Source organism: Nyctibius grandis, chromosome 2 (genome assembly GCF_013368605.1).
Source record: "Nyctibius grandis isolate bNycGra1 chromosome 2, bNycGra1.pri, whole genome shotgun sequence".
NCBI lineage: Eukaryota > Metazoa > Chordata > Aves > Nyctibiiformes > Nyctibiidae > Nyctibius > Nyctibius grandis.
The window spans coordinates 96962356-96975628 of record NC_090659.1 but is presented as its reverse complement, the minus strand read 5'-3'; the positions used below and the strand labels follow the sequence as shown (position 1 = coordinate 96975628).

General features: G+C 39.7%; 1 protein-coding gene across 1 annotated transcript; it reads left to right on the top strand.

Annotated features, from left to right (window-relative positions):
- Positions 1 to 11859, top strand: CKAP2 (cytoskeleton associated protein 2). The gene is made up of 9 exons (XM_068395389.1): positions 1 to 61; positions 1991 to 2078; positions 4460 to 4535; positions 6308 to 7113; positions 8137 to 8323; positions 8904 to 9071; positions 9592 to 9664; positions 10371 to 10743; positions 11622 to 11859. The coding sequence occupies exons 1-9, from the start codon at positions 1 to 3 to the stop codon at positions 11857 to 11859; spliced, it is 2070 nt and encodes a 689-aa protein (XP_068251490.1).
- Positions 11860 to 13273: the final 1414 nt, after the last annotated feature.

Here is a 13273-nt window from a genome sequence, read left to right as displayed (position 1 = left end):
ATGGCGGCGCGTTCTCCTCCCCAGCTACCGGCCAGCCGCAGGTCCGAGCCGGCGTACCGAGGTAAGGCCGCAGGGCAGGCACCGGCAGATAGAGCCCTGAGGGGCTGAACCGTCCTCCGCTCCCGGCCGCGCGGAGCCGAGGCGCTCGCTGCCGGGGCTGTCTGTCGTTACCGCCCCGTGTAGCGCCGGGTGAGGCCGCGGCGGGTAAGGGAGGAGCCGGTGGGAGAGGGGAGCGGGAGACCAGGGCAAGCGCCTCAGGCCGGGTCGGAGACCGGGCAGGTCTTGGCAGCAGCGCCAGCTACCGTGGCCTTAGAGCTTCTGACCGGTGCGAGGCTTCTGACTTCTTCACCCTCCGGTTTGGCTTCTGCAAGTTAAACGAACTGAATTGCTTTGATGGGGTTTTGCTGTTTGGAGTCGGTGAGACCCGAGTTTCTGAAGCAGAAGGTGCCTGGGAGGCTCAGGGATGCCGGCTGAGCTCGCTGCTGTGCAGCACCTCTGGGCGGGTACCACCCTGGCGTATGCCTCTTCGGAAGCAGGTGATGCCCACTGCCCCTCGGGCTTGGACAGCTGTGCTAAAAAAGCACTATATCCTGAGTGAAAGGCAGGGTTGTAGCAAGGCTAAGTCTCAATCCGCTCTGCTGGCTGTGTGTTTCAGGCTTTGGTGTGTCAGTGCATGAGAAAGAACTTGCCTTTTTCAGCTCTCCCATACTAGGAGGAGGTTCTGAGGGTCATTACCCCATTCTGTGGGATGATAGCTTTTTGTCACAGAGAGTGTGCAATCAATTAATTCTTTTCAGGATTAACATTCAGGTTCTCAAAGGAAATAATGTTTTAGCAGTTTCTACTATCTAAACTTAAGTAATACAGCAATACCTCAGTGTTGAGGGAACATGTTGATGAACCTTGCAGAGATTTCTGTGAATCAAGAACAACGGGCAAGGCAAACATCAAATATAAAGAACACATGCAAAGAGATTGAAAAGGTGACTCATGCCTGCCTAGGACGGGCAGAAGTTGAGTCTTACATGCAAGTTCATTGAAGACTTCTGCTGAATGAGCCTATCTATGACAGAGGATGGTGCAATGCCATGAGTTCCTGAATTCCACAAAGGAATTGTTGTTCTGAGTCAAAAATAATGCTTTAACTTCTTGCTCTCACATCCCACTGCATGTGAAAGAAACAGTTGTAAGACTTGGAGTCTTAACTATCTAGACTGGTTGTGTGGATGCTTGAGCTTGCTTTGGGTGGCAGGACCATCTTATCCCAGTTGCTTCTGGCAAGCCAAGGTCACTAGCTCCTTACAGGAATAAGGAAAGGTGTCTGAAAGATCAACCGTGTAGCCCTATGAAGGATGTAAGTCTCTGGTGTGCGGTCCACCAGTGAAAACATGAGAAATAGTATCTTCTTCTGGAATAGCTTTCTGTATTAAGACAGTGACAGCTGGCTTAAGAACTTTTCAGGATCATTTTGTGCTGTTATTAGCACTCCCATTGGTACAACATTTGTGCATATGCCCAGATGGCAACGGAAGAGAAGCAAATGATTTTACAGATGGTCAGTTGGGTTTGTGTGCATGGTGTTTTTCATGTATGCTGTACTTACCTTACTACTGTCACAAGTGAAAAGGGTGCTTGCTCAACCAACAGTAAGTATGTGAAATACTGGACAGGCATCCAGAAGGTAAAAGAGCGAGCCTGACTTCTTCCCACCACAAAATTGTGTTTCTTCTAGCTTAATGCAGCAAAACAGCCATCTTGTATAGCTGTGAAATTACATTCAACTGCTCCCTGAATACAGCCTTTCTCAAGAAATGAGAGAATGTGTAACACATTGTAAGATGTGAATATTAAACTAAAGACTTTCTTAATCCACAGAGTGTATATTTCATGTCTAGATCCTTTTCTAATTGCATTTTCTTTTTCTAAGAGACAAAGTTTGGCATTCCTGTTTTAGCTTAAAAAGTAATGTCTTTTTTTTAAAACCCACTAGAACAAAGACGACAAAAAGTTGAAGAATATCTATCAAGAAAAAAGACTTTTTCTGGCGTGCCCATTCAAGAAAACGAGGCATCAGTCAGGTAGTATTTCTGCTATGGCTTACATTCCTTTAGAAAGGTCCATGGTTGGTGGGAAAGACATAAATAGCAATTCTTGCAGAGAACTTCAACCAAAAGGTGAGACTGTGCAAAGACACTGGTGACCACATGGCGTTCCCACAGTCCTTTTATTGTCAGCAAATACTAAAAGTTTTTATTGACCAAATGCATAATAGATACAATTATTTAAGTATATTATCTGTTCCTCTAGAGACTGAGGACAGGATACCTTCATGGTAGAGCTCCTATTTCAGATACCACTTTGCTGTTTGCCTCTATAACCTTTCTTCTGCAAGTAACTTTTTTCTCCCTCTTTCTACTCAGGCTATGCTGCATGTGTTCACAATCCACGTAATCTAGTTTCATTGTGTTTTTATAGGTACTAATTCACCATTTTCTGCTAAAAGCAAATATACTGTAATAAAATCCAGCCTGGGTGATGGCCAGCAGGTGGGCATAATGTTCTGTAAACAGAATGTGGGCACCTATGACAGTTAGTAGTGCTTCTTTTTATTGACCTGTATTTAAATCTTCTTCCTGATGTTTTCTAAAGCCTGGACATTTAGTATAAGACTTTCTAATAAGCAATAGAAGTTTCTCTAGAGAAGACAGTGGTGTGAAGGAGTACAGAGGGTTCTAGCTCTAACATTAGTTCATGGTGAAGCAATGTTTTTGCAAATGGTAAATTTCAGCCTGAAATTTGTTCCCATCTAAATGGGAAGTCTTGCTTGCCATTTCCTGTACTCTAGATGGCATGGTCCCATGTTTGACAGCACAGAACTACTTGGCAGTACAAATCTAACTGAACACTGACCGTTGAATATAAAATACACATAAATGACAAGGATAAATATAATCTGTCAAAGACTTGCTCTGTGTAGCAGGAAAAGACAAGTGCTTTCAGGTTGTAGAAAGCTATCTTGTGTTAGAAAATCACTGCTGACTACTGTCATTGTAGCAATGCTCTTAATTTAGCATTTGATCTACTTTGCTTTTCCTTGCTTTCAGTTTCTTCTCTGGCTATTAAATTCCAGGGCTTTTCACAGTCTTCAATGAACTCATTGTTTAGAGCCATCATGTATGTGGGTGTGACTAATGCTTTTATTTTGCAGATATTTCCCTTTTGTGAAGCTATCACTGTTCCACACTGTTAACTACCTAAAAGGAGATTGTAGCAACCTGGGTGTCTTTTCCCAAGTAACAAGTGATAGGACAAGAGGAAATGGCCTCAAGTTGTGCCAGGGGAGGTTTAGATTGGCGATTTGGAAAAATTTATTCACCGAAAGGGTTATCAAGCGTTGGAATAAGCTGCCCAGGGAAGTGGTTGATTCACTATCCCTGGAGATATTTAAAAGACATGTAGATGTGACACTTAGGGACATGGATTAGTGGTGGACTTGGTAGTGCTAGGTTTACAGTTGGACTTGATGATCTTAAAGGTCTTTTCCAACCTAAATGATTCTATGATTCTGTGACTTCTGATCAGTTCCCTTCGCATGTATTCTCTATCATAGGTGACACGGAGGTGACAGTGTGATGCAGACTGCTTTCTCCAGCATTTCAAAGTCACTAATTATCTGTATATTTATTTTCACTAACGTACCTTCATTTTCAACTCAGCTAGCTTCCAGAAGATCATCTGATGCCAAGATGTCAGTTACTAACTGGAATGTTAATTTTCAGTCACATGCAATAGTGCCATATGTTTCATATAATGCATCGTGAAGCATTTGAGGAAGAATTTGAATTTGTAACTTTAAACTGAGGTGTTTTTCTTCTGAGCTGTCAATACATTTTCATAGCTGCTAGGAGACAATACTGGTCTTGGTGGTTTTGTTACTCACTGGGTAGTCAGATGCCAGCTCTGCTGTCTGACTGCAGGTTTTGGAACCTGACAGTGTGATAGGAACTACATATCCTTGTTCAGACTCGCCTCAAATGGCCTGGCCTCTGATGACTGTAGTAGCAGAACTTCAACTCCTTATGCTGCTCCCTCTTCCTCCTCAAGTGCAGCATTTAGAAACTTGACCTTCTGTAGCAGATGCATCAGGCCAGACAGGTTGGTGCTCATCCTTAAATATGAGAATGGCACCTGCAGTAAATAGGGTCTGTTCTCTTTTTTTTTTCCCTTCTGTTAGCCAGCTCTTTATGGTAAAAGAAGGGATGTTTTGCAGCCTGGGCCCTGATCAGTGGTTGCTTAGCCATTGATTTTGTTCTGGAGGGAGAGTACAAGATGAACAGAAATGCTTCAGTGTGATTTCAGTATGCAGACTGCCACCTGGACCCTGTGAACTTACTCTGAAAATACATTTGTATTTGTTACGTCGCAGGATGATTTAAGATGTCTTTTTTTTTTTAAGCAGTAGCAGAACTAGGAGAGCAACTATCAATAAACTGCAAGACAAAATACAGGTCTCGACATCTCTGAAGCCAGGAATGGTAAGTTTTGGACTGATATTCAAATATTGATGGCACTCTTTTTCTGTGGCTACAACATTCCACTCACTCAAACTGTATTTTAAGTAGTTTGCAGGTGCAGAGGTGTAGTTTGTTAAAACTTCATATGTTATGCAGCTACTAAATTCTTTTTAGAGAGTTGTCACTTTACTGCATGTAATGGATCATATTGATATTCAGTTGTAACTGACTGGAGAGGGGGTTAAAGAGGATACCATTATGGATGAAATAATGATTCAATTTTAACAAGTTCTCTTGAGACTCTTGGAACTTTTTGGATATAATTTCATTCTTCAGGGAAGTTATTTAAAATCTGAGCAAGGTCTTCTCTTAAAGTAGAGAATTATTCTGTTGTACTATGTTACTTGGGAAAAAAACAAACAACTAACAAAACTAACTGTTGACTGTGTGGTGATGCTGGCAAATCTAATGTAATCAGAAGTAGATGCTAATACCTAATCAGAGTTCAAGGGAATGTTTTCCCTATATCCATTTGTGTCACTTTTTCAGAATTAAGATGCACATGGTTGTGCTGTTTAGAAACAGCAAAATTCAGATTCTTTTCCAGACCTGTTCTCAGGGAAAGGTGAGGAAAAAAGTAGACACAAAACTTGTGTTCATGTTAGATGGTTTTGAGTTTGGGTTCTGAAAGATTTGAGAGATCTGGTGTTATTTGAGGAGGAAAGCAAAAACCTTAAAACTTCAAAACTGAGTGTTGAGAGGAAAAAGTCCAAAAATGAGAACAAAGTTGTGTTTTAGAAATTCCTGAAGGGAGATATTTTGGTCTGTGTTAATGTCTCGTGTGATTTTAAAGTTGAGTTAAACTACATAGCTTCCTTAAGTAGCAGCCCTTGTACTCAAGCTCTAGTTGTTGGCTTGGTCAAATCTAAGCCTGAATGACAAATCAGGAAAGGAGATACAGTGTAGTTTTCTTACAATTCAAGGGCATCTCCCTTAAAGGAGAAGAGTATCAGCTTTTGCAGACTTTCATGTGTCATTCACATATTTTTTTCCTGCCTTTGGATCTTTCACTCTTCCATAAGTTGCTGCTCGGACAATGCTGTAGGGTTGCTGTACAGTTGCTTTAGAGCATCAGCTTTGGAGGAAGGTCCTACTTCTCATGGCCTCTGGGCTTGGCTTATGCTAAAAACATATGCTTGAGAGTTTCAGGGAGTAGTAAGGCCATCTAAAACTCGTGTGTCTATTCTTAACCACAGCATCCTACAGCTCATTAGTAAGAAAAATTCTCCTTCTTCTGGTAACATATCCTAATGCCCTAATTAAAGGCTTTACTCACTACTTAGTGTTAGTAGGCTATCCACACTAAGCGGAGGAATGGTGCTGCCATTAAGTGATGGGGTATGCAAACTGAGATATTGTTTTTGACTATATACAGCCTAAAGCAAGTTTCTACTTTATGACTCTTCTTAGAAGGTGGTTGTGGCAGTTAAAAGCCAGCAGTTGCTTTAAGAGAGTTTTGTTTCTGTAAGAATAGTGTAGCCCTTGGCTTAGGTCTTCTTACTTCCAAGGCAGAATTTAAATACTCTTTATTTGATTTTTTTAATGTGAATTCTGCAATAATAGTTGACAAATATTCTACTCAGTATATATATGCTACTTTTGTAGATACTTTTAAAGTGGCATTTACTGTTAATTACTCTAGTCCTGTAAATGAGTGAAAGCCTCTTTGGAAACAAGTAACATGCAGCATGAATGTACTTCTGACATCTACATGGATATGCTTTTGATTTCAGGAAAATAAAGAGAATGCTAATAAACCGTCATGTGACCAATCAAGTGGCACCTCAGAAAAAAATGTTATTTTAAGCTCTTCTGCAATCACACTGACAAATTCCATATCAGGCACAAGCTATAATCCTGAAGATCATGAAGTCACCGAAATAAAATGTCGTCATGTGTCACTTAGCAAGTCCTTCTTGCAAATAAAAAACATAAAAGAGAAGCAATTGATTGCAGAAAAACAAAATTCAAGTGTCAGCCTGCCAAAGAAACCAGTGCTTGGTACATATCGTGGCAAAGTTATCCAATCCAAGATAGACTCCTTCCGAAAAGCACCAAAAAATGAGGGGGAAAAGAGTTCTTTGCCAGACAAGAAGCTTCCTTCTGCCAACAAACCAGCAGCAAGTTCTTTGTCCACGAGCAGCTGTAGCGTAATTCTGAAGACCATCAAAGTCACAAACAACCCTAATTCTGTAAAAGCAAACAGTGTCCTCCCATTCCAGAGCAAACCATCTGACAAAGCTGCTATTAACGCACAGTCCAGTCTGAAGAAACGGCAACCGATATCTGCTGTAGCGCCAAAGAAAGTAACAGTCCAAAGAATGATTGGGGGAAGGGGATCACAACCACCGAAGGCTGCTTCTAACAATTCTGACCGCCAAGTACTCGTGAAGAAAAGTGCAGATTTTTGTGAAGATGCAAGACCCGAAGCTCCATCAAAACCAATTTCTGTTGTTCCTAGTATAAAGTCGGGACAGGATTCTAAAACTAATGGCAACAGAAAAGGTGTTCTGCCAAAAGACTCAGCAGAAGAGAGAAGGTAACTCAATTACTCACTGTCATATCTTTATCTTGGGAGGTATTTAGACCTTCTTACCAATAATATCTGTTTTGATCTATTTCTTGCTGTAGATGCACCAAAAAAATAAGAGAACTGAGTGTTTGAACTTGATTCCCAAGGGCAGCAGACTAAAACTGTAGACTTAATACTGAGAAATCAGGATTCAGACTGATTGCAGCAGCTCTTCAGGCTCAAGCTTGTCCTGTGCAGTTATAAATAGAAAATGTATATTGCTTGAGATCTCTGGTTTTTAGGCGAAGTGTTGTGACAGCCTTAAGCATGACAGATAATCCTGTAAGTGAATTGCACGTGTATGCCACTACTTTTAAAAAAAAAAGATGATTGATGCAGGATATATGTAGAAGTGAGCATGTTTATGGACTGAAGGAGAGCACTTGTCACCGAAGTATTTTTCGGCTTGGTGAGTTTCATAATCTAAAAGTTATTTAGTATTCTTGGTAGAGTTCCTTGTAGAAAGCCACATTTACCAAAAATTGGTGGTCTAGGGGGACGGGGTTGAAATTAAATGGATATGATGACTGAATTACACTTATACATCAGTTTCAGATTTTAAAAGCTGTGTGATAAGATTGTTCTGGGCTGCTCTCCATGCTTTGTGTCTTCAGAGGTAGAATTCCTGTTCTAGTTTTCTGGTTTGAAGTGGGATTAGGGAAGAGAGGTGGCACAGATGAATATATCGGAAGCATTTTTCACCCTTCCTTGAAAAAAAAGGGTCTGTAGCCTAAGTCTCTTGTTGCTGCTGGAAAGGGAGAAATTAAAGTGTTCTGACATGATAGATACCTAAAGCAGATAGTGATATGCATGGTTCTGAAATTTCCGTGCAGGTCTAAATGGCAGCTCTATTCCTTTTAGGATTAAAGGGAGAGGACTCGAGAACTGCCTGGGAAGCACATCTTTGTATGACTTACCCTAGTTAGTGTCAGTCAATGTAAAAAATGATAAAACATCTGTCACTTCAGCTAACAATATTCTTAAATGCAGAACTCGCCTGGGTGAATGGAAGGCATCTAGAGGAAAAATGATGAAGAGACCTCCTATATCTGTGCTTCTGAGACGCCAGTCTAAAAGTGAAGAACAAGAATTCTTTTCTGGTGATTCTTTAGAGCACGTATTACATAGTGAAAAAGTCAACAAGACTCTCGCAGAATGTCTGCAGTTAACCGAACAGGTATTCAGTCCCTTGCCTACCAAGTTCTAATCATATAGGTCCCTATAACATGCAAGTCCTATGGATGTGCTGGACCTGTGAATCAGATGCAGGGAACTAATTGCTTCCCAAGTTAAGCAATATCATAGCTTTTTGTCAACACCTGAAGAAATTCTCACTTAAGCTTCACTAACTGAACTATGCAATAAGATTAGGCAATAATGGTAACATAATAAAGTAGAAAAGCTATAATGTAGTGAGAGGAGCTATGAAGTACTCAATCTAAAACAAGTTTGTGTTTGTGGAAACTTGTCTGGACTTCTGAAAAAGTCTGTTTTAAGTAGTTCTGAAGATGTCTATGCATTCTGCTATCCCTTCTACTTACAATACTGTATAAATAATTCTCATTTGGAAGAATGGGTGAATGACAGTTCGCCTGCTCAATTTCATAGTTCAATCTTGGAAATACTTGCCATCTTCAAATTTCAGGGTTACTCTCCAAAGAAAGAAAAAATACTTGCTTTCTAGTTCAAAACCAGCTAAAATACAGCACGTCAAAATGTTCACTGCATTTAAATCTCTGCTCTTGTGTTGACTTTAGGGATGTGAGGGTGATGAAGTACGTGCCATGTTGGAAGATCTGACACAGAGTGCTCCTGGGGCTAAAAAACTTGCAAAATATTGGATCTGCTGTATGCGTCTTGAACAGACGGGCCCTCTTGAAAAGCTTATTGCTGTCTATGAGGAGGCCATTTTGGCAGGAGCAATGGTGAGCAGCTTTTCTTGAAGTTTAAGATTAACAATTATAAAGGTATAAAAGTTATGGTATATAAATACAACTATTTCTGATTTTAATAAATCCTTTTATAGTACAAGAAGAGCCATGTGACCTACTTGAACATTAAAATATAGGATTTGGTTTGTTCTGTAACTGCTGTTACAGAACTTAAAAACTTACTACTTTCAAGAAGAAAGGTTTAGGATCATCAAAATACCGCATGATGTTCCACCTAGAAGAAAGTAAGGACTTGGACTCCTAGTATCACTAGAAACCCAAACCAGAACTTAATTTTACATTTATTGATGGGCTTAATTCCTGTGCTTTAATATCAGCAAGATTTCAGGGCATCAAATACAGAAAATACAGGGGGTTTTACAGTAGAAAGGGTTTGTAACATGAACATCATGTGGTCTGTACCACTTTCCCTATAACTGTTACACCAAATAAGCTGAAATGATGATTAATTGTGGCATTGTTTTTCTAAAACAATACTTTTTTTTTTTCTCAGCCTAAAGATGAACTACGACACACACTAATAGATACTATGAAACATACTGAAAGTCTTCTTAAGTCTGAGGATGGTAAGTCTGAGTACTCTATTCTAGTTAAATGTCTGGCTTGACAGGCAACACAAGCTAACTGCTTAAAGTATTTGTGCCTATGGAAACTTTTCATGTGATCATTTTGTACTCAATTGTCTTCAAAAACAGCCTTGACTAAACTAATCCTTTTCAATCATGGGCATATTAAAATGAGTAGTGGAGATGCTTTCGTATTCAAACTTTCTACTTTATTGAAGCAATGTTGTCCAGCTATTTTAGCCTGATAATCAAAGAGTAAATAAAAGCATTCTTGTGAGCTAAAAATCAGTTGCCTCTTTGACACATGAACTCCTTCACTAGCAGATGTGTTAAGACAATAGTGTCACCTAAAGGTGGTAAATATTCCAATTTTGGAAACAAAGTAACCATATACATTCCTGTTCAATATAATGTAACCTGACAAGTATTTGATCCCAGAAACCGACTGAAATACTTGTTCAGAGCTGCTGTGCTTGGGAAGGAAGAGAATGACTTCTCAGGATGCACTTAGCCTGAGTTTTCAGTTGCACGTTCTTGAAGGTGACTAAAATTATTAGCAACTTAAATTGCTGTGGCTAAGACTCAACACATACATAACATTCATTCTCATGTAAAGCTTTAAGATTTCAGAGATGTCTCTAAAATACTAACTTCTCTTTAGTTGTAACTAATCACAGCTGTACTTTCTTCAATATTTCAGTTTTAGGGGGAACTGTGATAGAGGCTCATTCACATGAGGTAGTGGAAATCAGCAAGGAACCAAATTCATCTGTAGAGCAGGTTCAAGAGGCCTTCAAGGTTCTCTGCTCTGATGATGACCAAAAGGCAGAGACTACCAGTGAAGTGATCAATAAAGAAGAAATGGATTTAGACTTGAAACCAAGAGAAGAGATCTTGCCAAAAAAGAATAAAAAGCACAAGACTAAAGAACGTACAAAAAAGAAAAAAAAATGTGAAACAGAAGAGCAGAATGAGGATGGGGTAAAAGATATAGCCCAAGCAGTTAATTCTCCTGAGAAGGAGAATGACACAACTTATTTAATGAGATACAATCCATCTACCACACCATACTTGGAAAGGTAAGATTACTTCAGGTAACAATGGAGAGTTTGCAGTGTCTGGGGTAACAGCAATCTTTGTGCCCTGTTGGAACAGGGAGGCACTGCATTTGTGAACGCCTAGTTAAAAGCTCTCAAGAACTTAGTTTTTCAGGATTGCTTCCTCTTCCTTCAAAAGGAGTCTTTTTAAATAAGTTTCGCTATTTACTCGAACTGTTTTGCTTTTTAAATGCCTCACTACAGAGTAATCAAACCTTTGTGGCAGAGATGTAAATTTCAAGTTTAGGAGCCCTTCCCACATCCCACAAGGCAGCAGCAGTTCTACACTGAGTTACCTAAAGACAAAGTAGGTCTCTCCAATCCTCCCCTTCTCAAATGTAGATGCGCTTGTATGTCACACAACTCGGGAGAAGTGAACAAGATGTAACTGTCCTGTAAAGATTATCTTAATTGTATCTTGAGGCAAAAATCTGAGTAGTAATCTCAGGACAAAACAGATAACACTTAAATTCCTTTTTGCCACAAAGTTTATTCTAAGATAGCAAACTTAGGAAAGCTGTGCTCAGTTGTAGCATCTGTTGAAGGTGGACTCCTGGCAGCTGTCTGCTATCCCTCATAGCAGGAAGAACAGTTTCCCCCCTGATGGGATGCGGTCAAATCTTCCTTTGGAAACTCTTTTCAGGACTTTCCCCAGATTAAAGCATTTTACCCAAGAAAAGAGTTGTGCATCTGGCTTTAACTGTGTGAATGGGAAAGGGCATGTTTCCCGTTTCCTTTGGCTATGCAAATGGGAAAGAGTTGAATAGGAATCATGACTTGCTCTTTCTGCTAGATGCTACAGAGGTAATTTGTATGATGGTGTGCCTATGTTTAGTGATTTATTATTTTTGTTCCCTAAGTGTGAAGATGCATCATGAGGCAAATGACTCCAGTGCTAAAGACCTGAGAATTGTAACCCCTTTGCGATATTCTCAACGCATTCGGGAGAAGATGTGCAAGCTGTCGGATACTGTTAAAGATCAAGATCCATGTGTCTCTTCATTTGAGCAGCTGGGAGAACTGGAATCAGAAGCCACTGCATCTATCCACAACCAGAGCAGCATGCTCAAAGAAACAAGTGCTGAAGTAGAAGAGTAAAAAGTGTAGCATTAATGCTACACTGGGGTTAAAGATTGGATCCTTTTTAAGGAGAACTGGGAGGGTGTTTGGTTTTAGAAGTTTTGAGAGAGGAGCTATCTAAAACTTGCGTGGATGGCTTAAGATGAAATTTGACTGCCTGAGTCACTAAATTTTTGAATTTATAAGTTTCTGCCTTTTCAAAATTATGGTAAATCTTGTCTGTTTTAGTACTTATAAACATCACTGTCTTCATGTTAAATATTCAGTAAATATTGATTTAAGGACTAGGTTTAACACTTCATATAGCTGTTTGATTGTAGTATATTGCTAATATGTACTGTTTTCCTGTTGCAATTCCTATAAACTCTTTAGAATTGCACAATATAACTTTTAGTTTAAGAAACAAAAATAACATAGGTATTCCAACAGGGCACTGTCTACTACAGCAACATTTAGTTTTGAAAACTGAAACCAGCTAGTAAGGTGTACACTAAGTTTAAACTGTTGTATCCGTTTTTAGGAGGTATTTCAACAAAACCGAGTTTAATTCCTTTAGTTACCGGGATTATTCATGATCAAGTAATCTCCCTTATATGAGGTCTGATACACTAATTACTATGTGACTGTTATAATGGTGCTTTGCAGTAGTCTGTAATATGGTAGACTTATTAAACTAATCAACTGAGTTGTTTTTGTTCTTTCTTTATGGGCTTTAGACAAGAAACTAGTTGTAGAACATGGCTATAGGCCTGAGACTGGAATTCTGAAAACTATTTTAGTCTGTTCTTGGAAGCGAACTGTCAGAGCAGAACATTGTGAAATTTTTCACATTCAGCAGAAGATGAGTATTTCCATATCTTCAGTATGCAGAGTTTACATGAACCGCTAAGGTTTTAAGGTTTAAATCTGAGCACACAGCTTTCAGTGTTAAACAGACCTTGGTCCTTATGGCTAGCTAGAATCTTCTGTTTGCAAAAGGGACATGCTCTTAGCATTTAACAAGATGCATCTTAACAAGAAACCACACTTTTAAGTGTACTGTTGCACTAGGTTTTCCTCAGAGAACCTTCCTGATCACTGATGAGCAAATCCAAGCATCCAATTGTAGTACTATAAGGAATAACACAGGACCATAGAATCATTTTGGTTGGAAAGGACCTTTAAAGATAGAGTCCAGCCATTAACCTAACATTGCCATGTCTAGCACTAAACCATGTCCCTAAGTACCACATCTACTTGTTTTTAAATACCTCCAGCGGTGGTGACTCAACCACCTCCCTGGGCAGCCTGTTTCACTGCTTGATAATCCTTTTGGTGAAGAAATTTTTCCTGATATCCAATCTAAACCTCCCCTGGCACAACTTGAGGCCACTTTCTCTCATCCTATCATTTGTTACCTGGAAGAAGAGACTAGCACCTTCCTTGCTACAAC

Bases quoted from the DNA above. Each gene is read 5' to 3' on its own strand.
- CKAP2 (XM_068395389.1), top strand. From the start codon at position 1: ATGGCGGCGCGTTCTCCTCCCCAGCTACCGGCCAGCCGCAGGTCCGAG. The intron at 4,536-6,307 runs GTAAGTTTTGGA...TTTTGATTTCAG, and splicing joins CATCTCTGAAGCCAGGAATG to GAAAATAAAGAGAATGCTAA. The intron at 9,072-9,591 runs GTGAGCAGCTTT...TTTTTTTCTCAG, and splicing joins CCATTTTGGCAGGAGCAATG to CCTAAAGATGAACTACGACA.